Source organism: Verticillium alfalfae, genomic scaffold (genome assembly GCF_000150825.1).
Source record: "Verticillium alfalfae VaMs.102 supercont1.8 genomic scaffold, whole genome shotgun sequence".
Taxonomy (NCBI): domain Eukaryota; kingdom Fungi; phylum Ascomycota; class Sordariomycetes; order Glomerellales; family Plectosphaerellaceae; genus Verticillium; species Verticillium alfalfae.
Window position 1 is genome coordinate 1,050,839 of NW_003315031.1, and position 12,103 is coordinate 1,062,941.

At 58.4% G+C, this 12,103-nt stretch overlaps 3 protein-coding genes across 3 annotated transcripts; 1 reads left to right on the forward strand and 2 right to left on the reverse strand.

Annotated features, from left to right (window-relative positions):
• Positions 1-463: 463 nt before the first annotated feature.
• VDBG_06744 (vacuolar protein sorting-associated protein) lies at positions 464-1,378 on the reverse strand (the record flags this gene model as incomplete). Its single annotated transcript, XM_003003136.1, has 3 exons — positions 464-892; positions 958-1,188; positions 1,298-1,378. The coding sequence occupies 3 exons, from the start codon at positions 1,376-1,378 to the stop codon at positions 464-466; spliced, it is 741 nt and encodes a 246-aa protein (XP_003003182.1).
• Positions 1,379-2,216: 838 nt separating this feature from the next.
• VDBG_06745 (ribosome biogenesis protein Kri1) lies at positions 2,217-4,350 on the forward strand (the record flags this gene model as incomplete). Its single annotated transcript, XM_003003137.1, has 2 exons — positions 2,217-2,397; positions 2,531-4,350. 2 exons carry the CDS (start codon positions 2,217-2,219, stop codon positions 4,348-4,350), a joined length of 2,001 nt encoding a protein of 666 aa, XP_003003183.1.
• Positions 4,351-4,571: 221 nt separating this feature from the next.
• On the reverse strand, positions 4,572-7,861 carry VDBG_06746 (zinc finger transcription factor 1; the record flags this gene model as incomplete). The annotated part of the gene is made up of 2 exons (XM_003003138.1): positions 4,572-6,897; positions 6,948-7,861. 2 exons carry the CDS (start codon positions 7,859-7,861, stop codon positions 4,572-4,574), a joined length of 3,240 nt encoding a protein of 1,079 aa, XP_003003184.1.
• Positions 7,862-12,103: the final 4,242 nt, after the last annotated feature.

Consider the following 12,103-nt stretch of genomic DNA (forward strand, 5'->3'; position numbering starts at 1 on the left):
GTTCTTGTAAGCGGCCTTGAACTGCCAGGCAGCCTTCCGCCGAGCAGGGCCCGCATGAGAGCTCGCGTGGCAAATAGGATTATTCATATCTACAAGCCTGCTATTCCGACCTCCGCTGGGCCCATAGTGACAGGGCGAGGGAGGTGCTGAAGGAAGGAATTCCAGAGGGCAAGAACCAAGATATCAGGCACAGGCAGATAGATGTGCTGGGACAAATGCGCAAGTACGCAAATACAAACGCAATCGGAAACGCAAGGAAAAAAAAAAGACACTCATGGACCCAGAAAAACAAATAGAGAAAACTCCCGAATAATGACGACAACCAGGTTGCTACCAGCAAGCCCTATCCCGCCCAAGCACTGTAGCTCAAAATGGAAACTCCTCCCAAGTCTCTGCCCTCCCTCTCTCTGCTCTCTTTCTCCCTGCCTCTCACCCACTCGTCGGCAAACCACACAAAGACCCCTCAGCAGGCGCAACTGTCCTTGGCCGCCGCGTCGCGCTGGTTGAGGTTGACCCTCTGCTCCTCGCCGCCTCGGCTGACGGCGTTGGCGGCGCCGGGCCCCCTCGTGCTCTTGAGCGACGTCTCGGGGATGGCGTTGGCAATGGCCGTGAAGACGTCGGCGACATTGTGGCCCGTCTTGGCGCTCGTCTCGAAGAACAGCAGGCTCTCCTCGTCGGCGTACGTCTTGGCCTCGTCGGTCGAGACCTTGCGCGCGTCGCCGCTGGCGTCATTGCCATCGGCCTCGCCGTCGGCGCCGTCGTCACCGGCATCGCCAAGACCGCCGGCCGATCCGGCGCCGCCATCGTTGGTCAGATCGAGCTTGTTGCCGACGAGGGCGATGACGATGCCCGGCGAGCCTGGCGCTGCAGCTCGGCGACCCAGTGTTTCCGCCTTGACGAAGCGACGTCCGCTTGGTCAGGTCGTAGACGACAAGGCGCCTTGGCGTTGCGTAGTACTGGCCGCCAGCAAGGCGAAGGTTCCTGGCCCGCCGGGTCCCAAATCTTCAAACTTGATCGTCCTGGTCGGCAGGTGCCACTTTTGTGTGAGGAAGGCGGCTGATGCGAGGTCATGGTCAGCAGCGGCACTGCAGGTTGAGGGGCATGGGGCGCGGGGGTTCTCCTACCGCCGATCGTGGGCTCCTTGTTCTCTTGAAAGTCGTTGTTGACGAAGCGGAGAACGAGCGAGGACTGGTGAGGGAGTGGCACGTTAGCTGATGCTGATGCAGGTTTTTGTTCGTTTGTTTCCTCATTCGATCGATCGGTCGCTCGTTCCGTGAACAGTGCTCAGAGTGCTCACCTTGCCAACGGCGGCCTCTCCGAGCAGCACCAGCTTGACGCTGCTGCTCGGCTTAGAGGCAGAGTTTCCGGATCCCTCCATCGTATGGTAGGCGAGGGCAGATAAGAAAGAGAGCCGACGGGAATGAGACGGTCGGTGGTAGGGGTCGAGAAGAGTCACTGGTGGAGTTGGTAGCGATGCAAAAAGGGACCAGCAGACAGACTGTCCAATATCGTTGCCTAATGGGAGTAGGGGGATTGTTGATGTGTGGTGCGGAGTGATGGTGGATGGTGGATGATGGATGGTCAATGTCGCTTGGTGCGAGAGAGAGAGGTCGGGTGCCGGTGAAACAGCGGGATGTGAGGCGCAACAATGACGAAGCATGCATCAGTCCCGGTGGCATCGTGCGTCTATCTCTCTACCTGGGGACCTACATGCTCACGTATCCGTAGGCACCTAGGCACCTATGGCATTGTACCTATGGCGGCACGGTATAGCGCTCATAGTTTCCTCCAGTAGTGGCTCGAGGTGCGCTACGGTGACAGGTAAGGGTCACATGGCCTGTGCTGTAGGTGAGCCTGTTCGCTGCTGTGGTGCAACCTAATGCTGCAGGCGGAGCTGGGGGGCCCTGGACTGACGCCTTCTCGGAGAATGGAACATGCGAGCGAGAAAGGGACGCTCGGCCCGTGGGTTTCGCCGGATCAGCAGCGTCTCCACTTGGGAGTGACAGGGCCCCGCCAAAAAAATCAGGGCGTTCCCAATCCATCGACAGTCCTAGGTCGAGCTCAGAAAGAAAAAAAGTCGACTGAAAGCTGCAGCCCCAGCAGGTGGTGTACTGAGCAATTGGCCGTCCACTCTACAAACCCAACGTCTCTTTGAAGCATCTTTTCCACTGCCCACAGATTCGATCAGCCACTGCTCTGCGAACCACACAACCACCATGGCCTCCAACGCCTTCCTGGGCACGGATGCCAAGCCCGCAAAGAAGATCAACCTTCTCGACGACAGCGGCTCCGACGATGAGGAGGGAGGGGCATCTCTGGCGGCGCCTCAGCTGAAGGTCAACGAGGAGTACGCCCGCAAGTTCGAGCACAACAAGAAGCGAGAGGAGAGGCAAAGACGTCAGTTGCAATTTTCCTTCACGATGTACCCCAAGTCCTTCCACTGACAGAGCCTGTAGTCGAGGAGAAGTACAAGTCCCAAAAAGGCGCCCAGGAGGACGACTCCGACTCCGAGTCCTCCTCCGACTCTGAGACCGAGGACGAGGACGGCTTCCTGGCCACCGAGGACCTCGATGCCCAAATCTCGGCCACCCTGAGCGCCATCAAGAACAAGGGACCCCCGCGTCCGCGACAAGGACTTTTCCTTCTTCAAGGGCCGACGCCGACGCCGCCGCGGCGCCGACGAATCCACCCCAGAAGAAGGAGAAGCCCCTGCGCCTGAAGGACTACCACCGTGAAAAGATTCTCGCCGGCGATGTCGGTGCCTCCGATGACGAGGACGAGGACAGGCAGGACGGCAAGCCGCGGCCCCAGACCTACGCCGAGGAGCAGCAGGTCCTCCAAAAGTCCATCGTCTCCGAGATCAACCGCGCGGCGGCCGGCGGCGACGCCTCGGACGTCTCGAGCGACGACGACGACGACTTTGTCAAGCGCAAGGCCTCGGCAGCCAAGCCCGGCCAGGACGGCGTGCACCCCTCGCGCGCCAAGACGGTCAACAAGGTGTCTGACACGGACATCGCCAACGCCGACCGCGACCCGGACACGTTCCTCTCCAACTTCATGTCCGCCCGCGCCTGGGTCGCCCCCGGCGCCGACGGCCGCAACTGGCAGGCCTTTGAGTCGGACGACGACGACGAGGCCGCCGCCGCCGCCGAGGACCGTGCCGACGAGTTTGAGCAGGCCTACAATATGCGCTTCGAGGACCCCCAGAAAAGCAACGAGTTCCTGACCACCTACGCCCGTGACATCACCGCCGCGCGCTCCGTCCGCCGCGACGAGGCCACGGGCCGCAAGCGCCAGCGCCAGCTCGAGAAGGAGGCCAAGGAGGCCGCCAAGGCCGAGCGCAAGGAGGAGCGCGCCCGCCTGCGCCGCCTCAAGGTCGAGGAGGCCGAGGAGAAGCTGCGCAAGATCAAAAAGGCCGCCGGCCTGCGCGGCGTCGCCCTGCAGAGCGACGAGTGGGTCCACTTCCTGTCGCAGGACTGGGAGGACGACAAGTGGGAGCAGGAGATGGCGAAGCGCTTCGGCGAGGACTACTACGCGGAGGCCGAGGTCGCGTCCGACTCGGACGACGAGGACGGTGACGCGACAAAGAAGAAGAAGAAGGTCAAGAAGCCAAAGTGGGACGACGACATTGACATCAACGACATCATCCCCGACTTTGAGGACAAGGAAACGGCCAAGTTTTCCCTCTCAGACGACGAGGCGCAGGCAGACGCCGGCGCTGACGACGAAGAAAGGGAAGACGAGGAAGACTCGGACCCCGACGCGCCCCCCTCGAAGAAGCGCAAAACAGCAACAGACCACAAAAAGGTCCGCCTCGCCGCCCGCAAGGCCGCCAAGGCTGAGCGCGCCCAGATCGAGGCCCTCGTCGACGCGCGCATGGACGTCGACGGCGCTGAGGTGACGCCCGCCGATGACCCGGAGCTGACCTTCCGCTACCGCGAGACGTCGCCGCAGTCTTTTGGCATGACGGCGCGCGACATCTTGCTGGCGCCTTCGGACGCGGCGCTCAACAACTTTGCCGGCCTCAAGAAGCTCGCGACGTTCCGCGACGCCGAGAAGAAGCAGAAGGACCGCAAGAGGCTCGGCAAGAAGGCACGCCTCCGCGAGTGGCGGCGCGACACATTTGGACGCCAGTTTGAGCGGACGGGCCCGACTTTTGGGTTCGACGGGCTCGTCAAGGAGGAGCAGGCGAAGCTGAAGAAGAAGGCGGAGGAGAAAAAGGCTGAAGGTGGAGGCGACGATGCCGATGGTGAGGTACAGAAGAAGAAGAGGAAAAGATCGAGGGGAAAGAAGGCACAGAGCGAAGGCGGCGCGCCTCTGGCAGAAGAAGCCGGGGAGGATGTCGAGTAGGATGGATGCCCCCCCCCCCAACAATCTATTTACCTCGTCCTGTTGGGCAGTACGCGGATAGGCATGGGACGGTTCCTGTGCCAAGAATTTATGATACCAGACAACTACTTTCTTGTTCAATATCCTCGATTGTGCGCAAATGTGGTATCTAGACTCTCCATGACCTAACGCCCCAGCTGCTCATTCGTGCTCTCAAAGGAGCTGGCAGCCTTCAACCCCCATCATGTGTACAGTTCCTTGTGTCCACGTCCTACCAACACTAACCGGCCATGCAACCAATGCTGGAAATTCCAGTCACATAAAACTTCTTCATTGCCCTCCTGGGTTTCGTGCTCCCATTCCGCCGGGTGTGCCCATCGCTCCGCCAAAAATGCCTGTAAAGTATCGAGGCTGAGACCCATGTCTTGTCCAAGCTCGGGCGGCTCCATATTGAAGGGCATAAACCACGCACTAGATGCCTCCTGCCCGCCCATACTGCCGAACGTTGCAAATGACTGTTGCTGAGCTTGTTGATGTTGCGCGTGCCGTTGCATGCCGCCGAGACTGTTCATACGGCCCTGCTGAGTGCTCGGCCGCTGAACCCTCTGACCAACGCTGGGCGTCCTGGCGGTGCCGGCAGACATGTTGTCCCAGTCACTCACATTGTCCATAATGCCTTGTGGTGCAAACTCTCCCTGATCCATGCCCGCGTATGCGCCAAAGACAAGCTGCCGGTCTAAGGGCTGGAGCATCCCATTGACCTGCTGATTCAGAGACATGCTCATGAGGTCTGTTGAGTAGAAGTTCGCATCCCCAGGGCCCAAGCTGTGCTGATGCCCATATTGAGACATGGCGACAGGGCTGATTGGCGACAGACCGTGATACGCATTGCTCTGAGAGCTGGGCACCGCAAGAGGGTTGAAGTCCCCAGGTCCGCTTGTCTGGGGACCTAGTTGCCCAGACATGGTTCTGCCATGCGCTGAGTGGCCCGAGCCTGAGGAGCGCGGGACGGCAGCCCCGGAGAAATCTGTCAGGATTGGGTCGAGCTGGTGCTGCTGCTGTTCGGCCTTCGACGTCGAAACGCTGGACCCGCTCTGTTTCCTCCCCGCAGCCGCTTTGCGTTTGTGTGCTGACAGTTTCGAGGTGTCCTTGTTGCTTTCCGTGCTATGCGGCGAGGGCAGCGTGGTGAAAAACTCTTCTACCGTGTGGAGCTCAGGCTTCTGTTCAAGAACAGCATCCTCGCCCTTCTCCTTCTTCTTGACCGAGGCAGGATCCTCAAAGTCGGTCTGTGAAACCCCGTGGGGATACCGATCAAACCAGTCGCCATACTGGAAAATGGGAGACGTTGCCCCTTCCTTGGAGGGTCCGCCGTGCCTTGCCGCATCTGCGCAGCTCCGGTATTGACCACGCAGGTTTTCCGCCATCCAATGGAACATACCCCAATAGCGCTTCATCTTGGTCAGAAACTTAACGTTAGTGGTCAGATGTTTCTTGGAGGTTGCCTCCACCGACGGCGTTCCCGAAAAGATACCAATGATGTGGATTGTGGCAGCTGAGAAGGCACAGTAGCCGACGAAAGGGGCCGCGACGACGTATGGCTCTGCATCCTTCAAAATCTCCGAGATGCGGTTTGCGGCGCTGAAAGTCTTGGCTCCCGCTGCCGAAACGAAAGCCTTCGGCGTGTCCTGTGTCACACTGCCACCCGGAAAGGCAACGGCAACTCTGTTGAGGAAGAGAATGTTCTGCTGAATTGAAATGTGCAAGAACAGAAATTGGTTGGCCATGTTCTCGGTTTCGTGCAATTGGATGTTGTCTTGGTTGTATTTGAGCAGGTCTGGCAGGGTTTCCAGAAGATCCTCGGCATCTTTGGTGAGCTTGGTGAACTCGGACTCCGTGCTCCAGATTGGGTGCTCGTCCTTGTCTTTCCCTTCCTGGTTCAAATAACCGATGATTTTGCCCCATAGCGAGATCGACCTTACCATGTAGGCCGCGACCCCAATGTTGTCCTTGGCATCGGGCATATAAATGTCCTCGGGCGTCGGGGTTCGAGAGGGATTCCCGGCCAATGTCTCGGTCACCCCCGGCATGTCCAGCTGGAAATATTTTTCCTTGATGGGCAAAGGAATCTTGACCGTCTCTTCTTTGATGAACATGGGTCTGTCGGTTCCCGAAGAATTGAATCTGTCCATGAGGAAGCATGCCCACATTGTCCGTCGTCGAATCTCGCGATCGATGAAACTAAGTTGCGAGGCTCCTTTTTGGCCGAGCGGATCATATTCGAGATCCTTGTGTAGCTGCAAAGCAAAAGCCATGCGTATCGCCTGGCCTCCCAACGCCCAGCTCCTGCCCCCATGGCAGGTTCCGAACTCGTGGAGGCCGAGAATCAAGAGACATGTGAGTATGGTGATGTTGGGCCACTCGTATCTGGTGGTACAAATCTCCCGCGCGTGAGAAGCCCATTCCTCACCTCGCAGAAAATTCGGGGAGGAGTTCAGTTTGGGATGCGTCGAAAAGCGGGCTGCAATGGCGCAAACAGAGAGGATGAGCACTGGTGGCAAGGTGCCGGCTCTTCAGGAATGTTAGCAATGCTCACAGGAAAGCGGTCTCATATGACATACTTGAGTTTTCTCATGTAGCTCGGTTTGTGCAGCAGGTGATAGGCTTGGCCATAGATGTTCTCGAAGAACACCTCGGCCAGGTGCTCCTGAATCTCCTTTGATGGCAGTGCATCGAGACCTGCTAGGAAAAGCTTGTTTTCTTCAGCCTCTTGGATTTGGAGGGACGTTGGCTTGTCCACGCCATCAAGCTTGCTCTTGACAGGACCATTGGCCCAGTTTTCTAGGTCAGGCCCGAAGGCTTCTTCGGCCGGGCGCTTCTTGGAGCCCGTCTTGCTGGACACAGATCCTGTTCCTGGTATCGAAGGCTTGAGAACAGCCCTCGTAATATTCGGGGAGGAACCGGGCTGCTCCTTCCCTGGTACAATTTTGATGATACGCTCTTCCATTCGCTTGAGCCGCTTGTCGAGCATGGCCATGTAGTCGGTCCGCGGGGCTGCCTTTCTTGTCGTGACCTTGTAAACGCAGGGTATCCGGGATCGCAGGCAGTGTTTACACGCAGGCTTTTCACCGGAGCACCGAATCTTCTTTCGCCGACAGGCTATGCAGGCCAGTGGCAGTCGCTTACGTTCCTTCCCAGCCTTTGTCTTGAGTTCGCTCCACGCAGGCGCCATGTCCATCTTTTCATCCTTGGATTTGCCTCCTAGGTCAGTGCCATCGGCCAGCCCATGGGACGACAGGCCGAACTCATCCGCGCCGCCATCTTCAAACGAGTAGGCATCACCGTGACCACTGTTCGGACTGTCGTCCCCAGAGCCCACGAGACTCCGCTTTCGCTGAGCCGCACCAAGTCCGTCGTGCTTGCTGTTGGGACTTAACCCGGGTGCTGCCGGTTGTTGCGCGGGCAGGAAAGCTGCGGGGTGGGGTTGCGACGTCGAGAAGACATCGGTGTGCTCGGTGTCGCCAAGGTAAACCATGGACCCATGGTTACCAAGAGACGGATCCGAAAAGTCGAAACTGTTAAAGTGTGTGGTATCCATGAGTGCAGTGGTGGTGTGCATGATGTTGCTGTGAACGGTAGGCGAAAAAGTCCAATGAGGGACGGATCATGAAAACCCGGCGTCGGATCGATCTCAAGCCCGCCAGTGAGGGGTGGCGTGGTTTGAATGTTGATTTGCACTCGGACCCGGGTCGCTCTTTGCAGTTTGCCGGCCTTGTGAATGTCGGGGACGCTATCTCGTCCTCTGTCTTGCTCACTCTCGATCTCTCTGTCTCGCGCTCACGCTGCAGAGCATGCTAGTTGACCACTGTTGGGTCTCGCAACCATGCTATGTCGGTGTCGCTGGTGCTCGTCAATCGTAGAGGTGCAATGGTTGTCTATCGACTCATTCAGCACTGCAGCGGCGAGATTGTAGGGCGGCGCGCAGAGCGTCTGGTTGTTGGCTGTCTGTCGTCTGTTCGGCCTGCGGAGAGAGCACAAGTTGCGATGACGGGCGACAAACGACAGGCAAAGTGAGCTGGGGGTTGTCCGTACTAAAAGCTGGAGTTGGTGTGGGTGTGGATCCGTCCAAGTGCTAGGTAGTTCGAGGTAGTCTAATGGGTCTTGTCTGATTGCGTGGAGGTCGGGGTCCAGTCTAGTTGAGTGCCATTCGCCCGTCGATGACCAGGTCCTACTCTCGGTGCCCTCGAGTGTGGGGTAGGTAGATTCGCGGGCGGTGCGGTTCGTCGCCGGTTCTCGTTCTTGTGTGGCATGGGCAGGCTGGCCCTGGAAGATGTGAGGGTGGAACGTGGTAGGGCGTTAGGTGTGGGCGATCTCCGGGGGGGGGGGGGTGCGCCCTGGCCTGGCTGTTTGGGTCGACGACACTGTGAAGCCAGGACAACCTAGGTAAGAACGGGGGTCTGTCCCGGCCAGTGCAGACTGGGGGAGTCAGTCTCGCGACGGCGCAGTAGCGGGCACGATGTGCCGGGACGTGAGGCAGAGCTGGGCCAGCTTTGGCTTGGCTCAGCACAGCATATCTTGGCAAGCAGATGAGGGGCAACGATGAGAGCGAGAAACAGCACGTCGATAGAGATCGGAGAGGTGACAAGCAGACGTCACGGCATGGCTGGAGGTGGCGGCAGGGAAAACACAGGTGACGTGAGAGCTACGATTGATTAAAATGAGGCGATGGCAAGCCGCGTTCGTCTTTCAACCTGGTACATGTAAGAGCAGGCACGCTCTTGGCCCAGTGCTTGCGTACACTGCATGGCGAAGGTAGTATAGCAGTGTGGTGTTTGGGTGTGATCCTGGCCCACATGTCGTGAATGCCACCCACCCCTGGCTTCACCAGGGTTGCGCATAGGAACACAACGGAGAGGACGGGGTCGATCCGGGCTGCCGGGCGCCTGTTTTGAGGCGCGGGTTTATGCCAAGCATGTGCCTAACTCTGGCAAGACGTGAACGCCGGCCCTATCTGAGTTTGGTGGAAATCGCGATACCAAGTGAATTTAGGCATCATCTTTCGAACGGCCAGGTGTCTCCCGACTCAAACGGAAATCCTCCGGGGAGCCGGAGCAGAGGGAGACGGGGGACGGGGAACGTGACCACATCGCGCTGTAATTGTCGGGCCTGATAGGAACGGAAACCTCCATTTTTCCCGCTCGAGTACCATCACCCCTTGTTGTACCGATACTAGCGTCGACAGCTACATGAGAGCGCCAGCAGGTAAGGAGATGGGCCCCTCCCAAGGCTGCCAGGGTGCCCGGTAAAGTCAGAGACAATTCCAGGGTGACGGCCTTCAGGGGCCTGGCGTATTCACATCGTTTGACGGGCAAGGCGTCCAATGGATGGAGGGGAACATGTTGAGGCGAAGCGGCCGGAGCGTGGCAGTGGCCGTCCAAGCCGCATCCTAGAGGCAAGTTCCGAGAATCCTGCCCGCCTGCCCCTCCCCGTCAAGCCTAGGGCTGGTGGTGCACATCGGGCATCGCATCGCATCGCATCCGCTGCGTCCGCGCCAACCCTTGGGACAGGTTGCGTTGAGTTCAATATCGACCGGCGATGACGACTACTCTGCTCAATTCGGCGATCAGGCACAAGGGTGGCTGCGTGGATGGATGTCGCGAGAAGACAGTCGTCGTCGGGGTTTATTTCGGCGAGCCTGACAAGATTGTGGTTCGGTGCGTGTCGTCCGCCTGCACTGTGGAAGGGATCGTCGGCACCCAGGATTGCAGTGTACGCTTTGTCCTCTCTTGTAGCCCCGAGACTCGAAGGTTTTTTTACTTCCAAATTGTGCCAACAAACAGTTTGAGCAAACGGAATGAGGTATCTGCAGTATGTTATTTCGAGCCCACACACCCGAACGTCGAGGCATGAACGTGACATGTTGGAAAGGTATTGGGCACACAGGATCGGCACCGGGCGCCAAAACAGCCTCTGGACCTGGAACCCAAGTGATTGACACGATGGAGCCAGTTGGATGCCCCATCATAGACGGTCCTCGGTGAAGTTCTGCAATGCGATAGAAGGCTTCAAGGTACCCTCTGAACAGCAAGCCAGAGGTCGCTCGCTAGTCGCGCCACTGGTGTCGCGAAGAACATGCGTGAGAGAGTCAGGGGAATGTTCTTGGAAAGGCCGGAGGTAAGCCTCATCAAGCCACGCGTCTAGCAGCACAATCGAATGTCGATGTGTGAAGTGATGATCATGGACACATGGATGCCTGCTTAGGTTGCCCTTCACGCAAGGTGGTATGGCATCTAGCTCAACCCTGCACGCCCGCTTGGCCTCGAGGGTAGGCATGTACATGTACAGCAGGTATGTGCCAAAGGAAATGAACAAGGCTGGGGTCGCCTCAGCAAGCAAGGAAGGTGCCGTCAAACTAGAAGGCGAGCGAGGCAAGGCAAGCGCTACCACGTCGAGCAACATCACAGACGAGCAGGGCAGGTGAGGTTTGGCGATTTTGTCTGCGATGCCAAGGGGGCACACCTGCCCAGAGTCCCAGAATCCCAGAATCCCAGAGTGGTGGCAGACCCAGACTTGGCTAGCACATGGGCCGAGAAGGAGAAAGGCCACGCCACGCTTCTGGCACTGGGAAGGCGCATAGGGGGACCAGGTTCCTCCCACCCCCTGGCACCTGGGAAAAGAGCAAGAAGGTTTGGTCGATCCCTGCAGCATCCCCGCTCTTATTGCGTTCAACCCGCATGCTCCTGCTGCACTTGGCCATTTCTGTCACCCGCCCCCCACTCGACCTTCGGCGGTTTTCCACAAGATCCACCCTGGCACTCGCTGCCCGGACCATTCGGTGACCAGTGATGCAGACTACCTGCCCAAGTTTGCCTGGGGATCCTGGGTGAGGATGATTGGCAAGCGGGGGTGTGCATCCAGGCTTCAGGGGTGGTCTGGTAAATTCCGGTGTCTCCAACACTCACTCCAACCCTCCAACCCTCCAATCCTCCAAACACCTCCTGTACTGTACGTCCGGTACCTGTGGCATTCACCGAGCTTTCTCCAGCCATTCACCCTTCATCCATTCATCCACCCGCTGCAGATCAATGACCCCAAACTCTCTGTTCTCCAACTTGCGTGTCTCTCTTGGAGAAGTTCACATCCTATGGCCGTCTCCTCCATGGACCAAAGCATAGCCTGCGAGCGAGAGACAGCGTCGCAATTCCAAGACAAGCACACACCCACGGACGGCAAGGGTCACGAACATGCCTGCCAAGCCAGAAACAGGCCTTTGCCTGGGCCAGACCACTTCAAACGAAGCACAGGCCTGGATTCAAACCTTCTTCAGCCCAGCCTGCAAGCACGCGTGCGCGGCACTGACTCAGGCGCTCGCCTGTCAACCTGTCAAAGCAGCTGCTAGCTCCATTGCTTGCCAATGCTTTACGTCTTCGGCTGCTTTTTGCTTCCGTAAATGGACGGAGCAGAGCGGAAGAACTGACACCCCGGCGCAGCGCCATCAGTCATCAACAAGTCGTGTCTGATGTCGTCCGTCTCGCCTGCCCAACCGCCTGTCTCCCTCCTCTGCCTGACCTTACGTCAAGGTGATCATGGGTCGACGTCTTCTTCAGCCAGCCTGCAGGACTGACGGCTGTGCGCATCTCGGGATATTTTTTTACCAATCCAACCTCCCTCACATCATCGGCCCTATTGGCGCTCAGTTGACGTCCCTTGCCGCCCCAGGAAAACCCCCCCCCCCCCCCTAGGCTCCCTAAGGATTCTCGATACTTGCTACCAAGTG